Source organism: Sporothrix schenckii, assembly GCF_000961545.1.
Source record: "Sporothrix schenckii 1099-18 chromosome Unknown Cont43, whole genome shotgun sequence".
NCBI lineage: Eukaryota > Fungi > Ascomycota > Sordariomycetes > Ophiostomatales > Ophiostomataceae > Sporothrix > Sporothrix schenckii.
This window is the reverse complement of record NW_015971144.1, coordinates 194,573-215,523: the sequence shown is the minus strand read 5'-3', so window position 1 is coordinate 215,523 and position 20,951 is coordinate 194,573. Positions and strand designations below refer to the sequence as shown.

The 20,951-nt window shown below is 53.1% G+C and overlaps 7 protein-coding genes across 7 annotated transcripts; 4 read left to right on the top strand and 3 right to left on the bottom strand.

The window, feature by feature from the left end:
- Positions 1 to 2,728: 2,728 nt before the first annotated feature.
- SPSK_10490 (uncharacterized protein) lies at positions 2,729 to 2,989 on the top strand (the record flags this gene model as incomplete). Its single annotated transcript, XM_016736884.1, has 1 exon — positions 2,729 to 2,989. One exon carries the CDS (start codon positions 2,729 to 2,731, stop codon positions 2,987 to 2,989), a length of 261 nt encoding a protein of 86 aa, XP_016588807.1.
- Positions 2,990 to 4,171: 1,182 nt separating this feature from the next.
- SPSK_02371 (NADHX epimerase) lies at positions 4,172 to 5,987 on the bottom strand (the record flags this gene model as incomplete). Its single annotated transcript, XM_016729243.1, has 7 exons — positions 4,172 to 4,283; positions 4,420 to 4,648; positions 4,739 to 4,835; positions 5,212 to 5,306; positions 5,373 to 5,438; positions 5,644 to 5,752; positions 5,976 to 5,987. 7 exons carry the CDS (start codon positions 5,985 to 5,987, stop codon positions 4,172 to 4,174), a joined length of 720 nt encoding a protein of 239 aa, XP_016588806.1.
- An 861-nt stretch (positions 5,988 to 6,848) lies between these two features.
- Positions 6,849 to 7,288, top strand: SPSK_02818 (mitochondrial ribosomal protein S16; the record flags this gene model as incomplete). The annotated part of the gene is made up of 2 exons (XM_016729681.1): positions 6,849 to 7,130; positions 7,193 to 7,288. 2 exons carry the CDS (start codon positions 6,849 to 6,851, stop codon positions 7,286 to 7,288), a joined length of 378 nt encoding a protein of 125 aa, XP_016588805.1.
- Positions 7,289 to 8,081: 793 nt separating this feature from the next.
- Positions 8,082 to 11,361, bottom strand: SPSK_02189 (glycine dehydrogenase; the record flags this gene model as incomplete). The annotated part of the gene is made up of 2 exons (XM_016729064.1): positions 8,082 to 8,146; positions 8,205 to 11,361. The coding sequence occupies 2 exons, from the start codon at positions 11,359 to 11,361 to the stop codon at positions 8,082 to 8,084; spliced, it is 3,222 nt and encodes a 1,073-aa protein (XP_016588804.1).
- A 3,084-nt stretch (positions 11,362 to 14,445) lies between these two features.
- On the bottom strand, positions 14,446 to 15,717 carry SPSK_02553 (nuclear pore complex protein Nup54; the record flags this gene model as incomplete). The annotated part of the gene is made up of 3 exons (XM_016729422.1): positions 14,446 to 14,541; positions 14,614 to 15,257; positions 15,330 to 15,717. 3 exons carry the CDS (start codon positions 15,715 to 15,717, stop codon positions 14,446 to 14,448), a joined length of 1,128 nt encoding a protein of 375 aa, XP_016588803.1.
- Positions 15,718 to 16,413: 696 nt separating this feature from the next.
- SPSK_02743 (NADH dehydrogenase (ubiquinone) 1 alpha subcomplex 8) lies at positions 16,414 to 17,124 on the top strand (the record flags this gene model as incomplete). The annotated part of the gene is made up of 3 exons (XM_016729610.1): positions 16,414 to 16,433; positions 16,544 to 16,904; positions 16,972 to 17,124. The coding sequence occupies 3 exons, from the start codon at positions 16,414 to 16,416 to the stop codon at positions 17,122 to 17,124; spliced, it is 534 nt and encodes a 177-aa protein (XP_016588802.1).
- A 2,183-nt stretch (positions 17,125 to 19,307) lies between these two features.
- Positions 19,308 to 19,614, top strand: SPSK_10486 (uncharacterized protein; the record flags this gene model as incomplete). Its single annotated transcript, XM_016736880.1, has 2 exons — positions 19,308 to 19,523; positions 19,552 to 19,614. 2 exons carry the CDS (start codon positions 19,308 to 19,310, stop codon positions 19,612 to 19,614), a joined length of 279 nt encoding a protein of 92 aa, XP_016588801.1.
- Between the last annotated feature and the right edge of the window lie 1,337 nt (positions 19,615 to 20,951).

Below are 20,951 nucleotides of genomic sequence, written 5' to 3'. Positions count from 1 at the left end.
AAAAAAAAGTTTTGTCAACATCCGGGCCTGCCTTCTATGCTAGGCGACCACGGCGACCGAGGCGACTTGTTATTTCGGTCTCGAACAGCGGCGTATATCCACTTTTCAATGCACTTTCGAGATTTTCCAGTTTCTTAAAACCGTGGGGCAGTGGTGGCGTGCTGGCCGCCGATTGAAAATAGTGATATTAGCGGGAGCCTTTTGGCCAGGTTTTTTGTGACGTTTCGTTCTCTAGCCAATGACCGTTGCCGTCTTAGACGCCGTTAGCTGTCTCAGAGAATGACGTGAATTGGCAGCCTTGCTTGTTTGTCTATTATACTGTCACCTGTCACGCTGTGACAGTTCCAACGCCTCGGGAACCTTGGCCCGGGGATCTACCATTAAAACAGAAGATTTGTGAAAAGAAATAAAAACGAAGTGCAAACCGTACGACCCATGACATTAGGCCACACCGCCAGCCTGTGGCCATTGCCGGGAGCCGCAAAGAGCGGTGTTTTCACAGGTAGAATAGCAATGACAGACATACTGGACGTCGTTCTCGGCCGAAACGACACGGTGCTACAGATGTACGACGTCGAGCCCATCCTTTGATACCGACGGTGTAGACATGCATGCTATCTGCTATCACTGCCGCACCATGAAGGTGGGGGTTATGCATTCTGTGCTGTCGAGGTGCCAAGGAGCCCAAGTTCAGGGCATCTTTTCCTTATGGACCTTCCATCCGGTGAGTTCAGACGAAAAGTAGAAATAAGCGGGGATATGGTGAATCCCGCTCTGAAACGCGAGAGTCGGTGCAGTCTCGGTTCAATCTGATTGATCAGCTGCAGTATGGGTTCCCGAGTGTCCTGCAAAATCTCGATGGAAATATCGTGCCCGTCAACAGACGCTTGCGGCAGCCGGGACACAAAAACATGGACCCGTCCGGGCGGACAAGCGTGAAGGACGGGTAAGGCGGGAGGTTGTTGTTGGACACATAAATGGTGGCGAAAATGGAGTGCTTATAGTAAAGATGTCAAAATCGACGGAAGGGAAGGGAAAGGAAGATTCAAAAATAAGGACACACTCGCAGAGTTGTGGGGATAAAGCATTGATAACTTACGAAACTAACGACAACACTGAATAAGAAACAAGGAAAGAAAAACGAAAGCATCGCCGTCTGAACACATATGGACGAAAAGTATGAACCGGGGCCTGCGGAATGCGCTAGGAAAATAATGCAAAGGCCTGTGGCGCCAATATTGCTAACCAGGGGCATCGGTAGGGAGTGGAGACTACTGCGCACTGCAGATGGTAAAGGGTTATGACGAAAGCTGGCATTATGGCTGTTGCCGATTTCGTTATTCTGACGCTTTTCTTGGAGTGTAGATGGGGGTGGGTGCAGTTTAGTGAGTTTATTGAGTTTAGTGGGCTCAGTGGAGAGAGTTCCACTGGCGCAGAGTTAAAGGATGCCGCCTGCCCTTCAGAGTTTAAGCTGCACCACATCCACATGCAAAAGCGTAAGCGAAGCAAATCGGCACCGAATAACGAAGAAAAAAGCACCGAGCCAAAGCAAAACGCCATGAAACAGGTATATACACACACCCCCCAAAAAAAGAAAGAAAAGACAAAAAAAAACTCCGCAACTCTTGCAAGCGTTTACTTTGCGCGGGTCGTACAAAGCACAGCAACTACTGACAAAAAATACGGGTACGTCGTACGCGCAGTCCAACACCACTTGGTGGAGTCGACAACCACGGGGAACACAACGACGCAAGTATCAATACGACACAGACGAACAAGAACGACCGACTGTGACAAAGTACGGAGTATGACAATACGACGTGATGAGTTTTACAAGAGGCTTTATGAATATAGTCAGTCGAATGCAGTTCCATCCCGTTCGTATGGCGGAATCGCGTCTGTCCGCACAATACATAAATGCGTTTCGGTATTTGTGGATCACTGCAGAGAAAGGAGACAATTTGGACGAGAAGGGAAAAACGATGTCCACAAAAGTGCACACAAAAAGAAAACCGACAAGCAGACAAAACCATCCCGATCGTCATACCCAATCTACGACAAAAGAACGCAACGCAGAAAGCGCAAAACGTTCTGTTCTCCGGCCCGCATCAAGCCCGCCCTGTCAGCGTCCCCAGTTGCGCCTGGCCTATCAGACACGAGAAGGAGCATTTGCTCCGGCGTGTTGTCTTGTGCTGTTCAAAGTGTGGGTGAATGGGGTGTCCTTCGATTCCGCTTCCATTTGGGCCTCAGTACATTCATACAGGGTCTTAGTATGCAGCATAGGGGCCCTCGGGCCATAAAAATTAAAAATAAAAGCAGCGAGGTGGGAGAGAAGGCATTTCGGCAGCTGGCGGACGATGCAGGACATACCGCCGCCTCTAGGTAGGATAGGCCGTTCTCGTAGTGATAGATCGGCGAGATAGAGAGGGTCATGGGCGAGGAAGGAGGTCTTTGCAGACAATGTGGCAAGCACGCTCGCGTTCCTGGTCTCTGGTGTTCCTGGTGTGTGTTCCGGGTGGGTGTACCCGGTGGCTGTTCCTGGTGTCTTCCAACGTCTTTGCCCCTCGCCTCCGAATATGACGTTCAAGACTTGAACAACTTTGAAGGGGCACTTTAGTCTCCCTCTTTCAGCCCTGTCCATTCTCGGACCACTCTCTCTTGAACCATATTTACGCCCCATGTACCACCTGTAAGATTCCTCGATACCTCTTTATGCCGCCGCTACAGTATGCCTCCTCTCGCCACACTTCTCCGCCGGGCCGCAGTTGACCTTGGTTGGGTGAACACCAAAGCACAGATCAACCAACCACACCGGGCAAAGCAGGATCAACAACATCAGAGAGGGGAGGGAGGTAACAAGCAGCAGGCTAACGGCTTGCAGACAGGCCTCGTTACCAAGACAGGCAGCAGGTATAGCCATCCATCCTGCAAAATAAGGGGCACAGGCGACCAAGAAACGAGCACATACCCGGAAAGCCACAACAACTAGCAACAACACGGCAAACGACGGCCGGTAACACATTGGCACCTAGAACGCCTTACAGCACAACCCATAACGTCATCTCTGCATCACGTGGCCTTTGCACTGCAAGATCCCACACGACCGTTGCTAGTTCCAGGAAGACGTGCATCGAGGGAAAGGGGGGTTGCCTCTGTAGAGGCAAAAATAGCAGGGGCACGCTGAAAGGTAGGCGGGAGTGTCTGAGGGACAAGAAAGGAGAAGCAGAAATTCATGAAAAAGAGGAGCATAAGTGAAGCAGGGCCACAGCCAGACGCGGGAAGCAAATCGTGCCAGATGAAAAACCGGGGAGGAGCCACATTCATCTCTCTAACGAGCCACACCTTGGCCGGAGAGAATCGTCCGTTGATGCCCATCGCTCCCCAGCATCCGACACCCAGGTTGTATCTTGCACTTTGACTTGATTTGATTTTTCCCATCAGTTCAGTCGTGTCCATCAGCAACAAACAAGGGGATACGGCTGCCCCGCCCACGACGGAGAACGGGCAACAGAGTCGAATAGGTGCCGAGCCGAGAGGGAAATAAGCACACCCGCCAGGACGCTGGGTGGATTCTACCCGGTTGGAAATCAGCACATTCGAAAACACAACGCGGCAGTCACCATAGCACGCACAGCACACAGACCAGTCGACACCGTCGGTTCGTCATCAACAAAACAATCGTCACATCAGCCATTCCAACGAACCACAGCGACAAAGGGACGAGGACATCAAAAACAACGTCGATTCAGGAGACGACAAAAGGAACCGAAAGCAACCCAGCCAGGGCCGGCAACGACAGACAACAGAAGGGACGGGGAAGGCATCAGTCAAGGGCGACGAACCAACTTTCAGTTGCCAGCAACGTCTTCTCAATATTTCCCCTTGGCCGGATTCTCTGCGGGGTCCAAGACAGTTTTAATGTGCACTGAGCACATCGCTGACTGCCCAGCCTGCGGGAAAATCTACCTGACTTATATCGCCTTCTGCCATGAGTACCATCCTCCACTGGTGAAGTGTCCTGTCGGTACGAGGATGGAGGTGACTGAGATGCCGGAAGGAAATTGTCCAAGTCCCGTCTGTCCGAACAGCCAAACCGGGGGCTGTCAGGTTATATGATCAGCGGAGCCACCATCGTCATTGGGTACACTTGGCTTCGTTCTGGCCCCCAGCCCTACAGTTTCTTGTCGACAGAGAAACTATTACCCACCTCGACGACTTGATCGATGCCTTCGTACTGGGGGACATCGAAGTCGTACTTCGAGGCGATGGACGGCGCAACAAACCTAGAAGGAAAATGGGTCAGGTTCTTCAATCATACGGCTGCGGACAGTGCCGCCGTGCCTAGTAGCACCTGGTCCGATCTCCAAAGGGACACGAAGAACGACCATACAACAATGGATGAGTGTGAGTGAATCGTACCTTCCTCCGATGAAGTGACGGCCCTTGAAGTGCTTAACGAGGGGCTTGGGGGCAGTAAGGCTGACGAGAACTGCAGGGTGGAATTTGCTCCCAACTCCTGACTCTGGCGGGCCGTCCTCAATACTCCACGACGACGGAGCATCAACCGATGTCACGGGGATCTTTGTGTCCTCCAAGGCCTTTATGACTGCCGGGAATGGCTCCCTGACCTCTCCGGAGAAACTGAAGCCTGATCATATAAAGTTTGAACCGAAATCAGCAAGTCTGTATCAACGTCTTCATAGCCGAGCTTCACCTAGGAAGCAGGTTTCAACCTAACCAAAGATTGCATCGACGACATGGTCGGTCGCACTGAGGGCGGCTGTGAAGTCGTCGGTAAAAGGGACATTCAAGTCTTCGAGCTGCTTCGCCAGACGCTATGCACCGGCCAGTCAGTACGTTGACAATCAAAGATGGAGGCAAGAACGAATCGGAGCGACAGCGGCGAGGCTACACAACAACATGGCCGAAGAAATCAAGAACGACGACGGTAAAGTAGGGGGGAGTGGGAGTACTAAAAGGTCCCGAAGGGGTGATAACGATATCAACATCCAACACTTAGCGCCTGTCATTGAACTCAACAGCGTCATATCACAAACACGGATAGACAATCAATAAATATGTATACCCATAACGGAGTGCGGGTCATATTCAGGACAGCTGATCCAACGAGGGTGTGGGAATGTGGCACAGGACAAGTACGGTTGGAAGTGGACATCGTCAGACAAAAGAAAATCTAAACCGTTCACGTACGTGGTAAAGCTCGTTTGAGCTTCGCTTTGGATAATACACCGTCGGCTGGTACCCGTAATGGCTAAGGTGCCTTGCGGCAACGAGGCCGTCACCACCTAAGTTATACCCGTTAAACCACCTTCCCAGTTCCGCAAGCATATGCAATGACAGTGCAAGCTTACCATTATTTCCGGGGCCACACGCAAGGAGGACACGGCGACCGTTGGATGGAGGGTGGACGCGGTAAACTGGGTGTGTCATTCTAGTTAATTTGAAGGTTCCAATGCAAGCTGAAGTATCCCGTTTGAGCAGCAAAATTTCCACGAACAAAACCGCTATGCTTTGTTGCTTCTTTAAGGGGCTGATTCATGGAAATTCGGCGACAATTGCATGGCAGTATCACCGCCAAGGACATGCAATGTGCGAAGATCGAAGTTATCTGATTTCACGCACCGGCTTGGGAGACCGACAAACCGGCCAATTCCATGAGCTGGTCAATGCTGAAGGCACCGCTGCTCATCAACTCCTTGTCCAAGGCTGCAGCCGCCTTAGCAGAGATCGTCTAAACAAGGGACAAGAGAGTTAGCTGCAAGGCCACATTATCGACAAGCACAAGGAATATGTCCAAATATAAACAGATATGCAAATGAGCAAAAACGGAAGAACTCGGAGACGGGGCAAGGACCACGAGTCTAAATCTGTACCATCAACGTTCCTGTAAACAGGTACCTCTCGGCTGTCGTAGATGTCGAGGACAGACAGCGTCATGGGTCGGTCACACATACCTTTAATGCCATTGGGATCGTGTCCGCGGCATCGACGGCGGATTGTGGCGATGAATATCGACGTTGCCGCGAAGCTAGGAAAGGGGCAAAGTAGGAAAAGGTGAAGGTAAGAAACGGAAAAGCAAGACAAGAGAAGGTCAGAGCATACAATTGTGGGGGAAGGTGGGCAAAATGACGAGTGGAAGAATGGAAGGAGTTCAGTCAGTCTTTCTTGCCCTTTTGAACGACGTAATAGTACACTTTTTTGTCGAGTTTCCTTAGGTGGGTGGCCGCTGTAATCCGTTTAGTCATATGACGTATAACGAGCGGTTACGGGCAAGTGCGACCATTAAGCTCGCTACAGGTGCTACAGGTGTGGCAGACGAAACTCCGGTTTAAGCAGCTCAGCACTTACTTGCAGACAGACGACCATGATTCTGCACGCTTTAGCCGCGTTTTAAGAAACTGCAAGGTTGCGTTGTCTGCACGCCTTGGACTGGAGAGTTTGAATGGACGATGGTTTGGAGACTGTGCCTGACATCATTGCCGGGAAACGGGACGCTAGCGAGCATGCAGGCCCCTAAAACAGGTCACTGGCAGGGCCCTGCAGATTTCCAAGCTTCCAAAAGTGGCCCGTTAAATGACTAAGCAAATGGTGATTAATCATCATCTTAGCGCGAAAGCCCATCGCAGCATTTTTCGTGGGCATCGGGAGTTTTCGATGCTCGCACGACCACGAAACGCACAAACGTGACCGGCGACATTGACGACACCACGACCGCAACCGCGATATACGCGAAGATATCTGTCCAGGGCTTAGGCTCTCCCGTCAATTGACTCACCTCCCTATCCTGCTCGACTCGAACGCTCACTCCTCACACGCAGACGCACAAAATGGTCATCAAAATCCGCCTTGCGCGCTTCGGCCGCACCAACCAGCCCATCTACAACATTGTTGTGTCGCAGGCACGGACAGCACTCAGGAGCCGGCCCATGGAGGTGCTCGGCACATACGACCCGATACCACGGCGCGACCCTTACGAGGCGATGAACCAGCGTCCCGGCGCGCCGCCGCCGAAAGCACACAAGGACATCAAGCTGGACATTACGCGGGCCAAGTACTGGATTGGTGTCGGGGCGCAGCCAACGAAGACGGCATGGCGGATATTGTCAATGGTAAGTCGTCGATGTGCCCTCCTCCCATCCTCGAGTATTGAGCATGGTCTAACCGACAACAGGTGGGCATCCTGGAGAAAAAGAAGCGGCCAGACCCCCCGCGACCGCTGGGGCCTGTGCCGGAACAGGCAGTACCAGCTTTCGTTCCGAAGAAATAGAGAGCTCGGGTCTATAAATGAACCATTTTTGCAAGCATACCCTTGGTGGGATATTCGAGACCCCGGATAGCACGGTTCCGTCTAACCGAAGCCACACAGTTCTCGGTCCAGACGGGCAACAAAACGCATACATGGAGAAACAGGAGCAACGTTTTCAACCGTCAAAGGAGACACGCCGACGAATCATACAATGGCGGCGAAAGGGGGCACTTCGATTGTATATATTAAAACATCCATACCCTATACTTTTACGTCAGCATCTATGTACAACATCAAAATACGAAATATACAAAAAGTACTCGTGACTCCATGTGTTCACTGGTAGAAAATGGTACTGCAGTCGCGCTTGGGTGAGGGGTATAAAATAGATCGTAATTTTTTTTATTCCAGCCGTGACATCTCGGAATAATGGAACTCGTCTGAAAGCATAAATCATAAACACAACGACAAAATCTTTCCGAAAGACAAAAGTTCTCTTTTGCTATGCAGACGTTAAGTTGAGAACGCCCCCCTTTTGAGGTGTGGTTTTCTATAGATCCATGGTCCTCCTCCTTCGATGGGAAGGGGATATGTGTTGAAAAAAATCAAAGTAAGCCTCCTGAGAACAGAGACAAGTAAAGTATCATACTCGCTGTATTCTAGTCAAGAGCAAAGTATCATGTTGTTGAAACCCTCGCTAATCCAGTAAAAAAAATCAAGCCGGTTGAACGCCATAAATCAAAAAGCCGCAATAGCCAATATATGTGCAAATGAAAAGATGGTCAAAAACCAAAACGAAAGGCACGAGGCCTTTTTACTGCTCGCCGGTGGTATCCTCGACCGGAGGGCACGTACAGAAGAGGTTCAGGTCACCGTACGCTGCAATTTTGTTAGCAAAACGAAAGAAAGAAACAAAAAGGAATTGGAGGTCACGTACTGTCGTCGACACGGGCAACGGCGGGCCAGAACTTCTTCTCGCGGAGCCAAGGCAGCGGGTAGGCGGCCTGCTCGCGAGTGTACGGCCGGTCCCAGGTCTTGTCGGCACTGTCGCCAATGACATCGTGGACGGGGTGCGGCGCCATCTTGAGCACGTTGCCCTCGCGGGGCACACGGCCCTCCTCGATGGCGCGGATCTCCTTGCGGATACTGACCAGCGCATCCACAAAGCGGTCCAGCTCGGCCTGGCTCTCACTCTCGGTGGGCTCAATCATGAGCGTGTTGGCGACAGGCCAGCTCATGGTCGGCGCGTGGAAGCCGTAGTCTTGCAGACGCTTGGCAATGTCAATCGCCTCGACACCGGCAGACTCACGGAAAGGCCGCACGTCGAGAATGAACTCGTGCGCGCAGCGGCCGTTCTCGTTTGTGTACAGAATCTGGTAGTGGGGGCTGAGGCGGCTCAGCAGGTAGTTGGCGTTGAGCATCGTGATTTTGGTGGCCTCCTTGAGACCGTCGGCGCCCATAAGCAGGTTGTAGGCCCAGCTAATAGGCAGGATGCTGGCGCTGCCAAACGGCGCACTGCTGACAGGCGGGAAGGCCTGGCGATCACCGTCGGCTGCAAAGTACTCGGACTCGGGAGGCAGAGTCTTCTCAAGGTGCTCCTTGACGCAGATTGGGCCCATGCCCGGGCCACCGCCACCGTGAGGGATGCAAAAAGTCTTGTGGAGGTTCAAATGGCACACGTCGGCGCCGATCTCACCAGGCGAGCACAGGCCAATCTGGGCGTTCATGTTGGCACCATCCATGTAGACTTGGCCGCCGTGCTCGTGCACAAGCTGGCACGCGCGGCGAACACCGGGCTCAAAGACACCAAAGGTGCTGGGGTAGGTAACCATGAAGGCAGACAGCCGATCGGCGTACTTCTTGCACTTCTCCTCCAGATCCGCGAGGTCCAGGTTGCCGGTCTTGGCGTCACAACGGATGGGGACGACAGACATGCCGGCCATGGCAGCAGACGCGGGGTTGGTACCGTGGGCCGACACCGGGATCAAGCAAATGTCACGCTTGGTGTCGCCGCGGAGCTCGTGGTAGCGGCGAATCGCGCGCAGACCAGCGAACTCGCCCTGTGCGCCCGAGTTGGGCTGCAGAGACACGGCATCCATACCAGTGATGTCGCGCAGCTGGTCCGTCAGACTGGCCAAAATGCGCTGGTAGCCAGTGGCCTGGTCGCGTGGCACGTAGGGGTGCAGTTGGTTGAAGCCAGGCATGCGCAACGTTGCCATCTCCACGGAGCCGTTCAGCTTCATGGTGCAAGAGCCGAGCGGGATCATGGAGTGGACCAGCGACAGATCCTTGGACTGCAGGTGGTAGATGTAGCGAAGCATCTCGGTCTCCGAGTGGTGGGTGTTGAAAACAGGATGTGTAAGGTACTTGGACGTGCGGCGGAACTCCTCGGGGATCGTAGTCTGCGTGATGGAGCCGGCCTCGACCTCCTTCAGGAGGTTCTGCAAGAACGACTCGAGGCTGTCGGCAGATGATGCGCCGCTGATGGCAGGGGCCGCCTCATAAAAGGCGCCAATGACAGCCAGAAGGTCCTCGTGCGTCTTGGCCTCGTCGTTGCTGACACCGACCTCGTCGTCGTTCAGCTTGCGAAGGTTGCAGCCACGGTCAAGAGCGGCCTGCAGTAGGACATCGGCCTTGCCGCCAGGCGTCTTGACAACAAAAGTATCGAAAAGAGAGTTGGTGGGCTTGAGCTCGAGGCCGAGTTGTGATGCAGCGCGCTCGAGAATGCGGGTGCCGGTCATGATGCGCTCGGCAATAGCGCGCAGACCCTCGGGGCCGTGGTAGATGGAGTACAGAGCCGACATGTTGGCCAGCAGGGCCTGGGCCGTGCAGACGTTGCTCGTAGCCTTCTCACGACGAATGTGCTGCTCACGGGTCTGCAGGGACAGGCGAAGAGCGTGGTTGCCAAGCCGGTCCTTGGATACACCAATCAGACGGCCGGGCATCTTGCGCTTGTACTTGTCGGCGACAGCGAAAAAGGCCGCGTGTGGGCCGCCAAAGCCCATGGGCACACCAAGGCGCTGGGCGCTGCCAAAGGCAATGTCGGCACCCCACTCGCCGGGCGGCGTCAGGACAGTCAGAGCCAGCAGGTCAGTCGCACAGCTCAGCAGGGCCCCATGTTTGTGCACCTGGTCGGCCAGGCCGCGGAAGTTCTCCACACCACCCTCCGTGTTGGGGTACTGGACGAGCACACCGACAAGGTCCTCGCCGAGCGTCTCGAGCGTCTCGGCGAAACCAGCCGATGTGACGTCCCCGGTCACGACCGAAATGCCGAAGCCGTCGGCACGGCCACGCAGCACCGCGAGGGTCTGGGGGTGGACGAGGTGGGAGACGACAAACGTCTTTCCTGGGCGGCGAGCGCGCGAAGCAGATAGCATGTTCATGGAGAGGGTCATAGCCTCGGCGGCAGCGGTACCCTCGTCGAGCAGACTCGCGTTGGCGACAGGCAGCGCCGTCAGGTCGGTGACGACGGTCTGGAAGTTGAGGAGGGACTCGAGGCGGCCCTGGCTGATCTCGGGCTGGTAGGGAGTGTAGCTGGTGTACCAGGCGGGGTTCTCAAGCACGTTGACCTTGATGACTTCAGGGACGAGGGTATCGTAGTAACCGGCGCCAATGAAGCTCTTGGTCTTCGTGTCGTTCTCGGAGGAGACAGCCTCGGCATAAGACTTGACGGTGTGCTCGGCCAGCGGCTCGTTGATGGCGCGCGTGACCGGGTCGTCGCGAGCAGACTGGGCCTTGGGGAACAGGGGGTGCTCCGTCAGAATATCAGGCGGGACAACCTGTGCAATGAAGTCGTCCAGGCTCTTAGCAGGCGGCGAGAGGGCCTTGAGCATGGCGTCGGTCTCGGTCTGGTCCGGGCCAATGTGGCGACGCTGGAAGGTGTCGAGGGCCTGATACTTCTTGGCAAAAGCGCTGGAAGTGGCCCAAGAGACGGCAGCCGCGCTCGACGACGAGCTCGACACGCCCCGGACACACTGCTGGCATGTCCATCGCGGCGCGGAGAATGTCGATGCCGGTGCAGCCAGTCTGGAGCCTGCCCGTGCTAAGCGGCTGGGGTGTAAGTGCCGCGAAGCGGTAAGTCCCCGGCTCAGCATTGTCGTCGTTGTATGCAGGTGGGAGGCTGTCGTGAGGGGAGGGGGCAAAAATTGGAGTAGGCACGCTGCCAGGGGGAAAGGAGAGGAAGATGACGCTCAAAAGAGATCACCAGAAGAGAAATTGCAAGAGGACACGAGAAAGAAAAGAAATGCAAGAAGGATGGAGGGGAAAGGGAAGGAGCAGAGCAAAAAGAGGGACGCGCCTGCCAACACAGCAGGAACCACCGAGATAAAAGATAAAAAAAATTATTATCAATGAGTAGTGTTATTGTGGAGGCGGAAAGAATCGGCCAAGGACTAAAGATTGGAGAAGCTAAGGAAGGGGTAAAGTACATAAGGGACCGGTCTCTATGACATGTGCCAGCACCAATTCGCCACTTCTTGACGAGGTCGCCGTGTCTCTCTTGCAGGGTTGCGTATGACAGATTGGTACGATACAGTTGACCGAGGACCGGCGGCTGCTGGCTCACAGCAAAACATAGACGGTAAATATAGAAGAAAACACTGCATTCGAGCCTGACCGCGTCGACGATGCCGGAGAGGGAAGGAGGCAGCGACATGAGGAGACGGTGAGAGAAGGCACGGCCACGCGATCGAAAGGCACTACCACTCGCCCATTTCGATCCAACTACTACGAATACATTAGCAATGGAAATCGGAAGGTGCAGAAAACGGCAAGAACACAACTGCGAGAACGGGCAGTTTGCGATGCGTCGCATTCCGCAAACAGCAGGAGCAGGCGACAGACAAGACTCCGCACCAGGCGACCATACAGAAGTACAAGTGTTTGTTCCGCCGTAGCGAGACAGGTTAACGCATAAAAACGTCAGGGAAAGGGGCTTCTGGGACGGTGTGCCACTTTCAACGCAGTGCTCCGTGAGATAAGAAGCCGTCCGCCCATCCATGATACGAAAGTGTGAGTTGCGGGGAGCAGCGGGCCATTCTCGCTGGCTCCTTCCACATTGGTTCACAGTGGTTCACATTCTCACCGATTCCAGTAATTGTACTCCTTACGGTATGGCAACTGCTGTCGCCCTCGTTCATTCACCTTTACTCATTTTGTTTCAGAGGCCTTTGTCGAGCGCTCGCAAAACTTGTCCCTCGCCTTTTGCACTATCTTCCTTTACTGCTTTTGTTTCTGTATTCGACCTCTAATTCCTACGCTCCACATATCTCCAGCAAAATGGGTCGACACGGGCCAGACCATAGGTTTTCTTCCCCATCAGTAGTTATTTCCCAATTGGGCATTTTTACTCCAAGCAGCAAGTGGTTCAAGTGCGCCCCGGTTATTCTCGGACGGCTTAGCGGCTGTCGCTGTACTTTAGGTCGTCGGTTTTGCTGGGCCGTGCACTGAGCAATTGGCACACCAAGCAATACACTGTCCAATCAGAGGCTGACTCCTTCCCGCCACACCATCGTCACATTTGTGGCGATAGAACAGTCGTGGAAGAATCGATCGCGAGGCTGAGGCTGTAGTTACATCTTAGAAGAGCAGCATATGACCTGTGTGATACGTGGTAGTACTTTCAGGCATAGCGCCGTTACTGCAGAAGGTGCAATTGAGTAGGCAGCCTTTGGTAGATAGCAGGAACTGAGGTACAGTGCGCTGAGCCTCAAACGCAACACCTTTGACCAAGAACCGTGCTCTCCAGTACTCAAAATGGAGGATTCCAAAGAAAAGGTGTTTAACTGTAGCAAGCGACGGGAGTTGAGAAAGAAAAAAGTTGCTGCAAATAACGAATATGCTTGCAGAAGATGGGCAGAAACGACAGTGAGTGCGAGCAACAGAAAACAAGACTGCAGAAGATAGTGCATATGGATGAGCTTATCCTAAACAGTGTCTCATATGAATTGAATATCACAGGCGTTCGTCGTCGTGAATTTCTGAAATCTGAGTGAATGCTCCGAATCATTTTGTACCGCCACCTCTGACGAGGCTTTGGGTGGTCCACAGTTGCGCGGCTGCCACAGAGAGGCAAGACCCACAATAAATCCAGCGGGATGCCTTGGGACTCGTGCGCCAACGAAAAATCTGGAAAATCGCATCGGCGCAACACTGACGACACCGACGACACCGTTAACGACGACCACTTCAACGAACCCGAACCACCCGTCACTCCCGAAACAACCGCCTCTCACAATTGATCAAGATGTTTGCAGCACGTACGTTTCAATTCTCTACTGCACCTGCCATGCGCTAGACCACCGCAAACCGTGCTAACGAACGTCTTCCATCCACAGCCCCCAAGTATTCCGAGGAGGACATCCGCCGCGGCGAGAACGAGGCCACTGGCACGATGCGCCAGTTCGTCGTGGCCTCGATCATTCTGTACTTGTGTATGTAGCATCTCCTTGTGGTGTCCCCCACTGGCTGGCCACAGTGGCACCCTTGCTGACCGTTCGTCCTTTTGCAGCCCCCTTTGCTCTGGAGACAGTCTGGAAGCTGCTGTAAACGACCAGCTGAGCTCGAATCGACAACCGCGAAACCATGACGACTATGACGCCGGCGGTTTCCCTGGGAGAAAAGGCGGCGGGATCCTCCAAGCAACCGGGGATCGACCAGTGGCATAGCGATTTGTAAATGAAGCCATCCTCGCCGCGTGCTCTCCGACAATTCGCCGACGCCATGTACGATATACACTCTTTACGTTCGGATAATTGGCACAACGCATGCACCATGTATGAAAATACGGAATGGGAACAATTAGAACTGGGGTGGGTCTGCAGACTTGGGCATCCAGGGTGATGCTTGATATACATAGACAATCCCATATATGGTAGGAATACCAACGCAATATCAAAAGGTCCTCTCTTTACTGTCTCGACGCCCGTCACCAAAGCCGCATTTGCGAGCTCGTGTAAGCCAGCAAAAGCAGAACAAAAAACTTGTACATTCCTTAAAGTGTCATACAGATGTGAGCCCGAACAGAAACATGAAAAGAAAAGATTACAAAATGCAAAAGCAGAAAGACACGCACATCATAGGCTGTGTCTTCCGTCCCAATGCTTCTTCTGCTGCAGTGCCCCCTTTTTATCCTTCATCAAGCAGCGTCGTAACTCGTAGCTGGCAAGAATGTCGCTCGCCTACTTCTGCTCTTTCTGCCACACGTCAAAGTCGGTGTTGATCTGGTCCACCTCCTTCTTCAGGTGCTGCAGCTGTTTCTCGTAGTCTTCGACAATCTGCAAAGTAGTTAGCATCAGACGGCCCCACGGTCAAACAGGACAAAAGTGCACTTCGTGTGCAGGACTCACCTTCTTGGCCTTGGCCTCAATCTCCTCGCCGAGACCCTCCTCCTCCTTGATGCCTCGCTTGTTCACCTCCACGCGCAACGCGTCGGCATAGTTGCGCAGCACAATGAGCCGGCTCCACAGCTCCTCCATACGCGCGCTCAGCGCCGGGTCCTGCATCGTCTTCTCGAGCGCCGCCAGCTTCTGCTTGAGGTCGTCCTCGTCGCCTGACAGCGCGTACCCGCGATTGCGCAGCACCTGCGTCTTGGCCGCGAGCGCCAGGCACCGCTTGCTCAGCTCGTTGTGGCGCCGGCGTGCCGCGAGGGCGCGCACGCTCGTCTGCAGGTCGTGCTGCGACAGGATGGCGTCGAGCTTGGTGTTGATCTCGTGCAGGCCGGCGTTGAAGGTGGCGACGGTGCGGCGCTGCAGCTGGAGACGGGTGGCCAGGCCATCAAAGCCCGTGCACAGAACAGGGAGGTAGCCCGGCGCGGGCTTGTTCTGGAGGGCCTCCTCCCACTCGCGGGGGTTCTCGTGGGCCTGGGGTTGGAAGAACGGGACGCGGTTCTCGTCGACCTTGTTGTAAAAGTACTCTTTGAAGACGGTGTTTGGGTTGTCGGGCTTCCATTTGCCAATGAGCGTAGCAATCTGGTCGGGAATGGGCTTTTCGACTGTACCGGAGCATATTAGTATATAGCAAAAGGGTGAGGATAGGAACAGGGAATAAGGCGTTTGCGACTTACGAGGTGCAACTGGCTGGCCGGGCTGCCATACAGATGTGCCCCAGAGACTTGACTGGTTGACAGACTGCTGCAGCTGTTGTTGCTGTTGCTGCTGTTGTTGTTGTTGTTGTTGTTGCTGCTGCTGCTGCTGCTGTTGCTGCTGGGCTGTGTTGAACGTGGAGCCGCCAAACAAACTCGATCCGAGCTGTGGCTGCTGCTGCTGCTGCTGCTGTGCTCCTCCGCCAAACAGCCCGCCTGCTGGTTGCTGTGCCGTCTGTGTCGAAGCTCCAAAGAGACCGCCTGTTTGCGGCTGGGTCGTCGCCGCCGATTGGCCAAAGGGGGACGCCGCAGCAGTCGTGCTGCCGCCAAACAAGCCACCGGTGGCGGGCTTGGCCCCGAACAGCGACATGTCGGAGACTGTTGAGGCAGTTTCGTTGTTTGTGATTCTGTGAGTGTCCGCCTTGAAGATTGGGAGATGATCGACAGGTAAAAGAAAATAAAGCAGGCGTGTCGTCGCGTCAACAAAACAGTCGCTGCCTTTGCTCGCGTTCTGTTGCAAAGAGGGCCGCTCGAGACACTCGGTTTCGTCGAATTAATCGCCGGTGCGTCAATGCAGATGCAGTATAGATCGTGATGCCTGTCCGATGGTATCAAATGGCCGAATGCGGGTGCGAAATCGACGCGCCTGGGGGAGCTTTGGGGAGCCGTTGTTTCGAAGCAACTCGCTGCAAAAATAAATTTGGGGCGGCCAGGCGCGGCCAGGCACGCTTTCACCTAAGCTCTGGGCTGCTACCAGCCTGGTGACTTCTGATTGGCTGTTGACCGCCGGGCTGGCTCGGTGTGGAGACAGCCAATGAGCGCACGTAATTGGGTGCTGACCCGGAACCGGGCTTTGGTGGCTCGAGTGGCTCACCGTGCAAGAAAGGCGGGCCAAAAAAGCCGGAGCTTTTGCGCGCAACACAGGACGACACGCACAAAACCGGCCCAAACCTCACGTCCACCCTCGACGAACACCGACATCTCCACGCTTCTTACGACAACATCTGTCGTCCTATTGATTGATTCTGATTTTGGTTAACGGCCAATCCACGGTGCAGCCGCCAAAATGTCGGGCCGTAAACCCTCGTATGTTTTGGCGACCTTTTGTCATTCCATCCATCATCCATCACGGCTCCGGGGCCCCGGCCGTGGTCCTCTGCGTCCATGCATTCCACATCGTGCTAACAGTTGTCCAGCTTCAACCAGCAGGTGCTGTACGACACCACCGCGCTGCCCGAGTCGATCCCCAAAGTGCAGGAGATTGGCGCCAGCTCGGCGCCGTTGCTGTCTGCCTCCTTCTTCATCGGCGCCCGCTGCCAGCCGTACAACGACGACTACATGCAATGCAAGAACGACAACCCGGGCAAGGGCGAGTTCGAGTGCCTCAAGGAGGGCCGGCGGGTGACGCGGTGCGCGCGGAGCGTGCTCGATGACATCAACAAGAACTGCCTCGAGTCGTTCCGCCAGCACTGGCAGTGCCTCGAGAACAACAACCAGCAGTTGTGGCAGTGCAGACCAGAGGAGTGGACGCTCAACAAGTGCGTCTTTGAGAAGCTGGTGCGTCTTCATATGCCTTGCGTCGTACTTTGTGTGTGTGTGTGTCCCACGGCTAACCCTTTGACAGAACCTCGAAAAGACCATCCCAGACGCCGCCAAGGGCACGCCCATCCACCTCCGCAAAACCCAAATCTACGCACACTACAACCGGCCTGGCGAGGTGTTTGTGCCACCGAAGAGCGCGGCCGCACCGGTCGCCGCTGCGGCGCCGTCGTCGTAAACTATACGAACGGTCATCGTACGAACAACGTCATGTATCGCATCGATGGAGACTCGGCACAAGAACGCTTGTGCTCCCAGTATTTGACTGGCGTGCATCATTGACCCTCGGGAAAGCAACATGGACACAGGAGATGGAGTCATAACGACGGCATGGAGGAGAGCAAACCCTTTTTGTGTATATATGTAGGCTAATCCAAAGAAAAGCAATGCCAACAAAACAACGTGACATCACACAATTCAGGCAGGAATGAGAGACAACAAAGTTGTTTGATATATGACAGTATCAGGTCGGCCTGGTTCCATGACACAGAACTTGGGGCATTAAGGGCTCGAGAACCGTGGCCATCTGACGAGGTACAGATGCGCAGCTTCGTCGATACGTTATCATGAGGTCATACGAAGGGAAGTAGAAGGTCCAAGTCCAAATCGACATGCTCCCAGACAACCATCGTCATTAGCTCCTTGTGGTATTTCATTGGCCGACGTCGCGTCCCTGGCACACCATATTGTGCCATTACTAGAAATCGATGACGTGTCTGTGTTCATTAGGTTCCAATAGACCGCAAGGCATGTCATCGTGTGATATACTTGAGATGCTCATCGACGTATCACATCCCAGTCTCCATGCGATAGAATTATCAGCAGGAGATACATTCCATGTCCTCACATGATCATTTTAATGGCAAAGTGTCGTTATTACTACGAAAAGGTCCGTACTTGAACCAGGTTGACCTGCAAGCACGGAACGGCAGTGCCCGATATTCTCGCACGGTGGATGGAAAACGAGGCAGTCTCGCTAATGCCTTACACTGTTGTCACGAGAGAAACAACGTGGAAAATCACAGTGGCCACTACAGGCAGTCATAGTCCTGTATCTACAGTACTTTGACAGCACAGGATTGGGACACTACGCTCGTTTCTGTGCCCATCTGACCCCCATCTGACCCAGAGCGAATCGAGATGGCAGTTACCACCGATCCCTTAACTTGGAGAAGATGTCGCGTACCGGGCACGTTGAATCTCAGACTGGGCATCGATATGAACAGGCGAGTGGCTGGTTTTAAGCACCCTGCCCTCTGGCCTCTTGCCGAGTGTTCTACCAGGTACCTCGTGTTGTGTCTCTTGTGACCTGACTTTCGGCTACGGACTGTTTTGCTCCTTTTTTTACTAATTTTGTTCTGTTTCTCTTGTACGTCCTGGACTTTCTTTTGCAGACAACGCATCGTTCACAGGCCTTGAGTTTTACAATCACTCTGTATTGTACGTTTCTTTTATTTTTGATTTCGTTGATTTTCACAAAAATAAATCTTCTTTTTGGCCCAAAACAAAAATATTCAGTCATAGGTTGATACAATTAATTAACGGCAGCTCTTCCATGAAATTGGTACACGGCGTATGCAATAATTATAAAGAATCTCTTCTTGCGTCATCTATATAACACCTGCAGTACGACCACGAAAGTCAATATCATGACAAGTACGGTAGCCATCTTACAATGCACTCATAATGGATACAGTGGAACAAAATCATTTGTCCAGTATTTCCCGACTCAAAACACCACATAGGTCAATGTACCCGAAGTAGTCATGGGAGATGCCTGGCTAAGCCCCTGTCGAATTCATTTCTCGTGTATCTTGTAGCCTTGCAATGTGACAGGCACTCCATTTTGTAACACTGGCTGCCTCTCATTAAATTTTGAATCACTGGTCTGACTCTGGTTTACTTGCCCTTTTGAAGACGTTTACCTCCACGAACATCAACAAATATCCACGCACTCTAAGAATATAAATATTAAGGCGACACAAAATACATTGGCCGCGCAGACATGGAAGCAGGAATAGGAGACCCCTGGATGCACGGAGTAGGGACAAAATTAAAGCTCCTCGGACGGAAATAGTTATGTTTATTTGTCTTGTATATGGTGCAGCCGAGTGCAATCTGTACAGATGGAGTTCACGGTAAAATTCCAAGCAGACGGAGGCATTGAGGCTTCCATTTCGGTCTTCTAATGGCTCTCTTTCTTGAAACGCAATGGCGTTTGCCTGCATCCGATGGTCCGAACCACGACAGCACTCTGTGCCTATTGGGCTTTAACAGGGTCGCCTACGCATGTTGTTTTCGTTCGTCTTGATTCCGCTACCCTGCAGTTCAGGTACAGCATGGCGCATACGACGTACAAGGATGAAGCACAAAGCTTTTGCAGGTACTGGTCTCTCGTCTGACAGTGACAGTGACAGACACATCCAATCAGTCTGTGACAGCAAGCCCGCGGGGGTTCTCGAGCTCTACGTCAGGTTCTGCCAAACGGGTGACAAGCCGGAATCGACAACGCCACGAAGCCAGGGTAGCGGTAAGGCATCTGGCGAGAATACGGACAAATGGCCACTGGTTCTTCGGGTACGTACTTTATTAAGCATTTCATCAGCTCCGTCTGGCGACGTATCTGCCTCAAAACACAACACCCTCGCCAGGTATGACGAGTCCATGACCTTGCACAGCATACGGATGAGAAAGTTGTCGCAGATAGAGAGATCTTATAGAGCTCCGTGGGCTGTTTGTTTATCCTCGTCGCCGAGAGATGCAGAAGGATTATGTCGCTGACATCAAAGCGTTGCACTCAATCGTGAGAGGCATACCTGGCAGCTTTCGTCTAGGCCCCGGTGGATGGGTCAAAGACATTACTTAGGCGACATCTTCGGCCAGCACCGGCCATGCAAAGGAGTTTCTCGGTCCCCTACATGGCACCTGTTTCATAACGGAATTTTCTTTTTCTTTTCTATATTTTATTTTTTTATAACAAAAAAGAGAGGAAACCTTGGCAATTTGCACAAATCCTTCAAAATAGATAAACAAAAGAAAACAATTACGCAAATAAAAGTGCAACGGGCTATTGAAGATGTAGGATTCCCTACCAGTGCTTTGTCTTTGTATGCATCGTCATAACAGGAAGAGTCGTAAAATTAAGTTATTGGGACGGAGCTCATCAAAGGGTACGGCAGACACATCTTGTTTGATGTTGATGTTGAGCTTTGGGTGTCTTCTTCGTACTACTTCGTACAGCGTCGCCCCACCACCACCGAGCACGACGTTGATAACGATCTCGAAAGATGATCGGCAGGCCCGATTTTATGGAACAAAACCGTACTATTCTGCATCATTATCATTGGAGATCGACCCGTCTTGGTTACGGACGGAGCAAAATCCCTGGCCAAGTTTGCCGTCCTCTGGCCCTGCTCGAGATTCCGTCGGAAAAAGCCAAGATTTGATCAGCAGGTATGTCGCACTTTGTATTGTTCTGGACGGTGGATATCCAGGAACCTGGCAAAAGAGCCTGGCTCCTGGCCTGGCCAGCTGGGTCTTTTGGGTCTGGCCTCTGTACTTCGAGAAGGAAGCCCCTGTTCCTTTCGCGAGCCTTTTTTCCGTCATCTATGCCTTTCCTTGCGCAGCACAAATTCCATTTGCCCCCGTGATATTCCCCGTCGGCAACGCATGCACGTAGTAGCCTTTTGTCTTTTTGTCATGAATACCCGTTTTACTTGTCAGGTAGTCTCATGGATGCGTACGCCGTACGCCACCGGTTGACTACGGGTACCTGTTTGTATGTCGTCCCGTTTCTCGCCTTGGCAAGACTTTTCTACCTTTTAGCTTGTTTCCAGTTTCCCGTTGTCTGTTTCTCTTTGCCACGCTTTTTTCTTGGCCTTGGCCGCAGAGAGAGGCCCAGGCCACATCGTCTTGAGTCTGGTACATTCTGAACTTCTGCCAATCGGTGGCCGTGTTCCCTGTTTTCAGTTAGGCATCGATCTGATCTGATTTGGTTTGACTGGT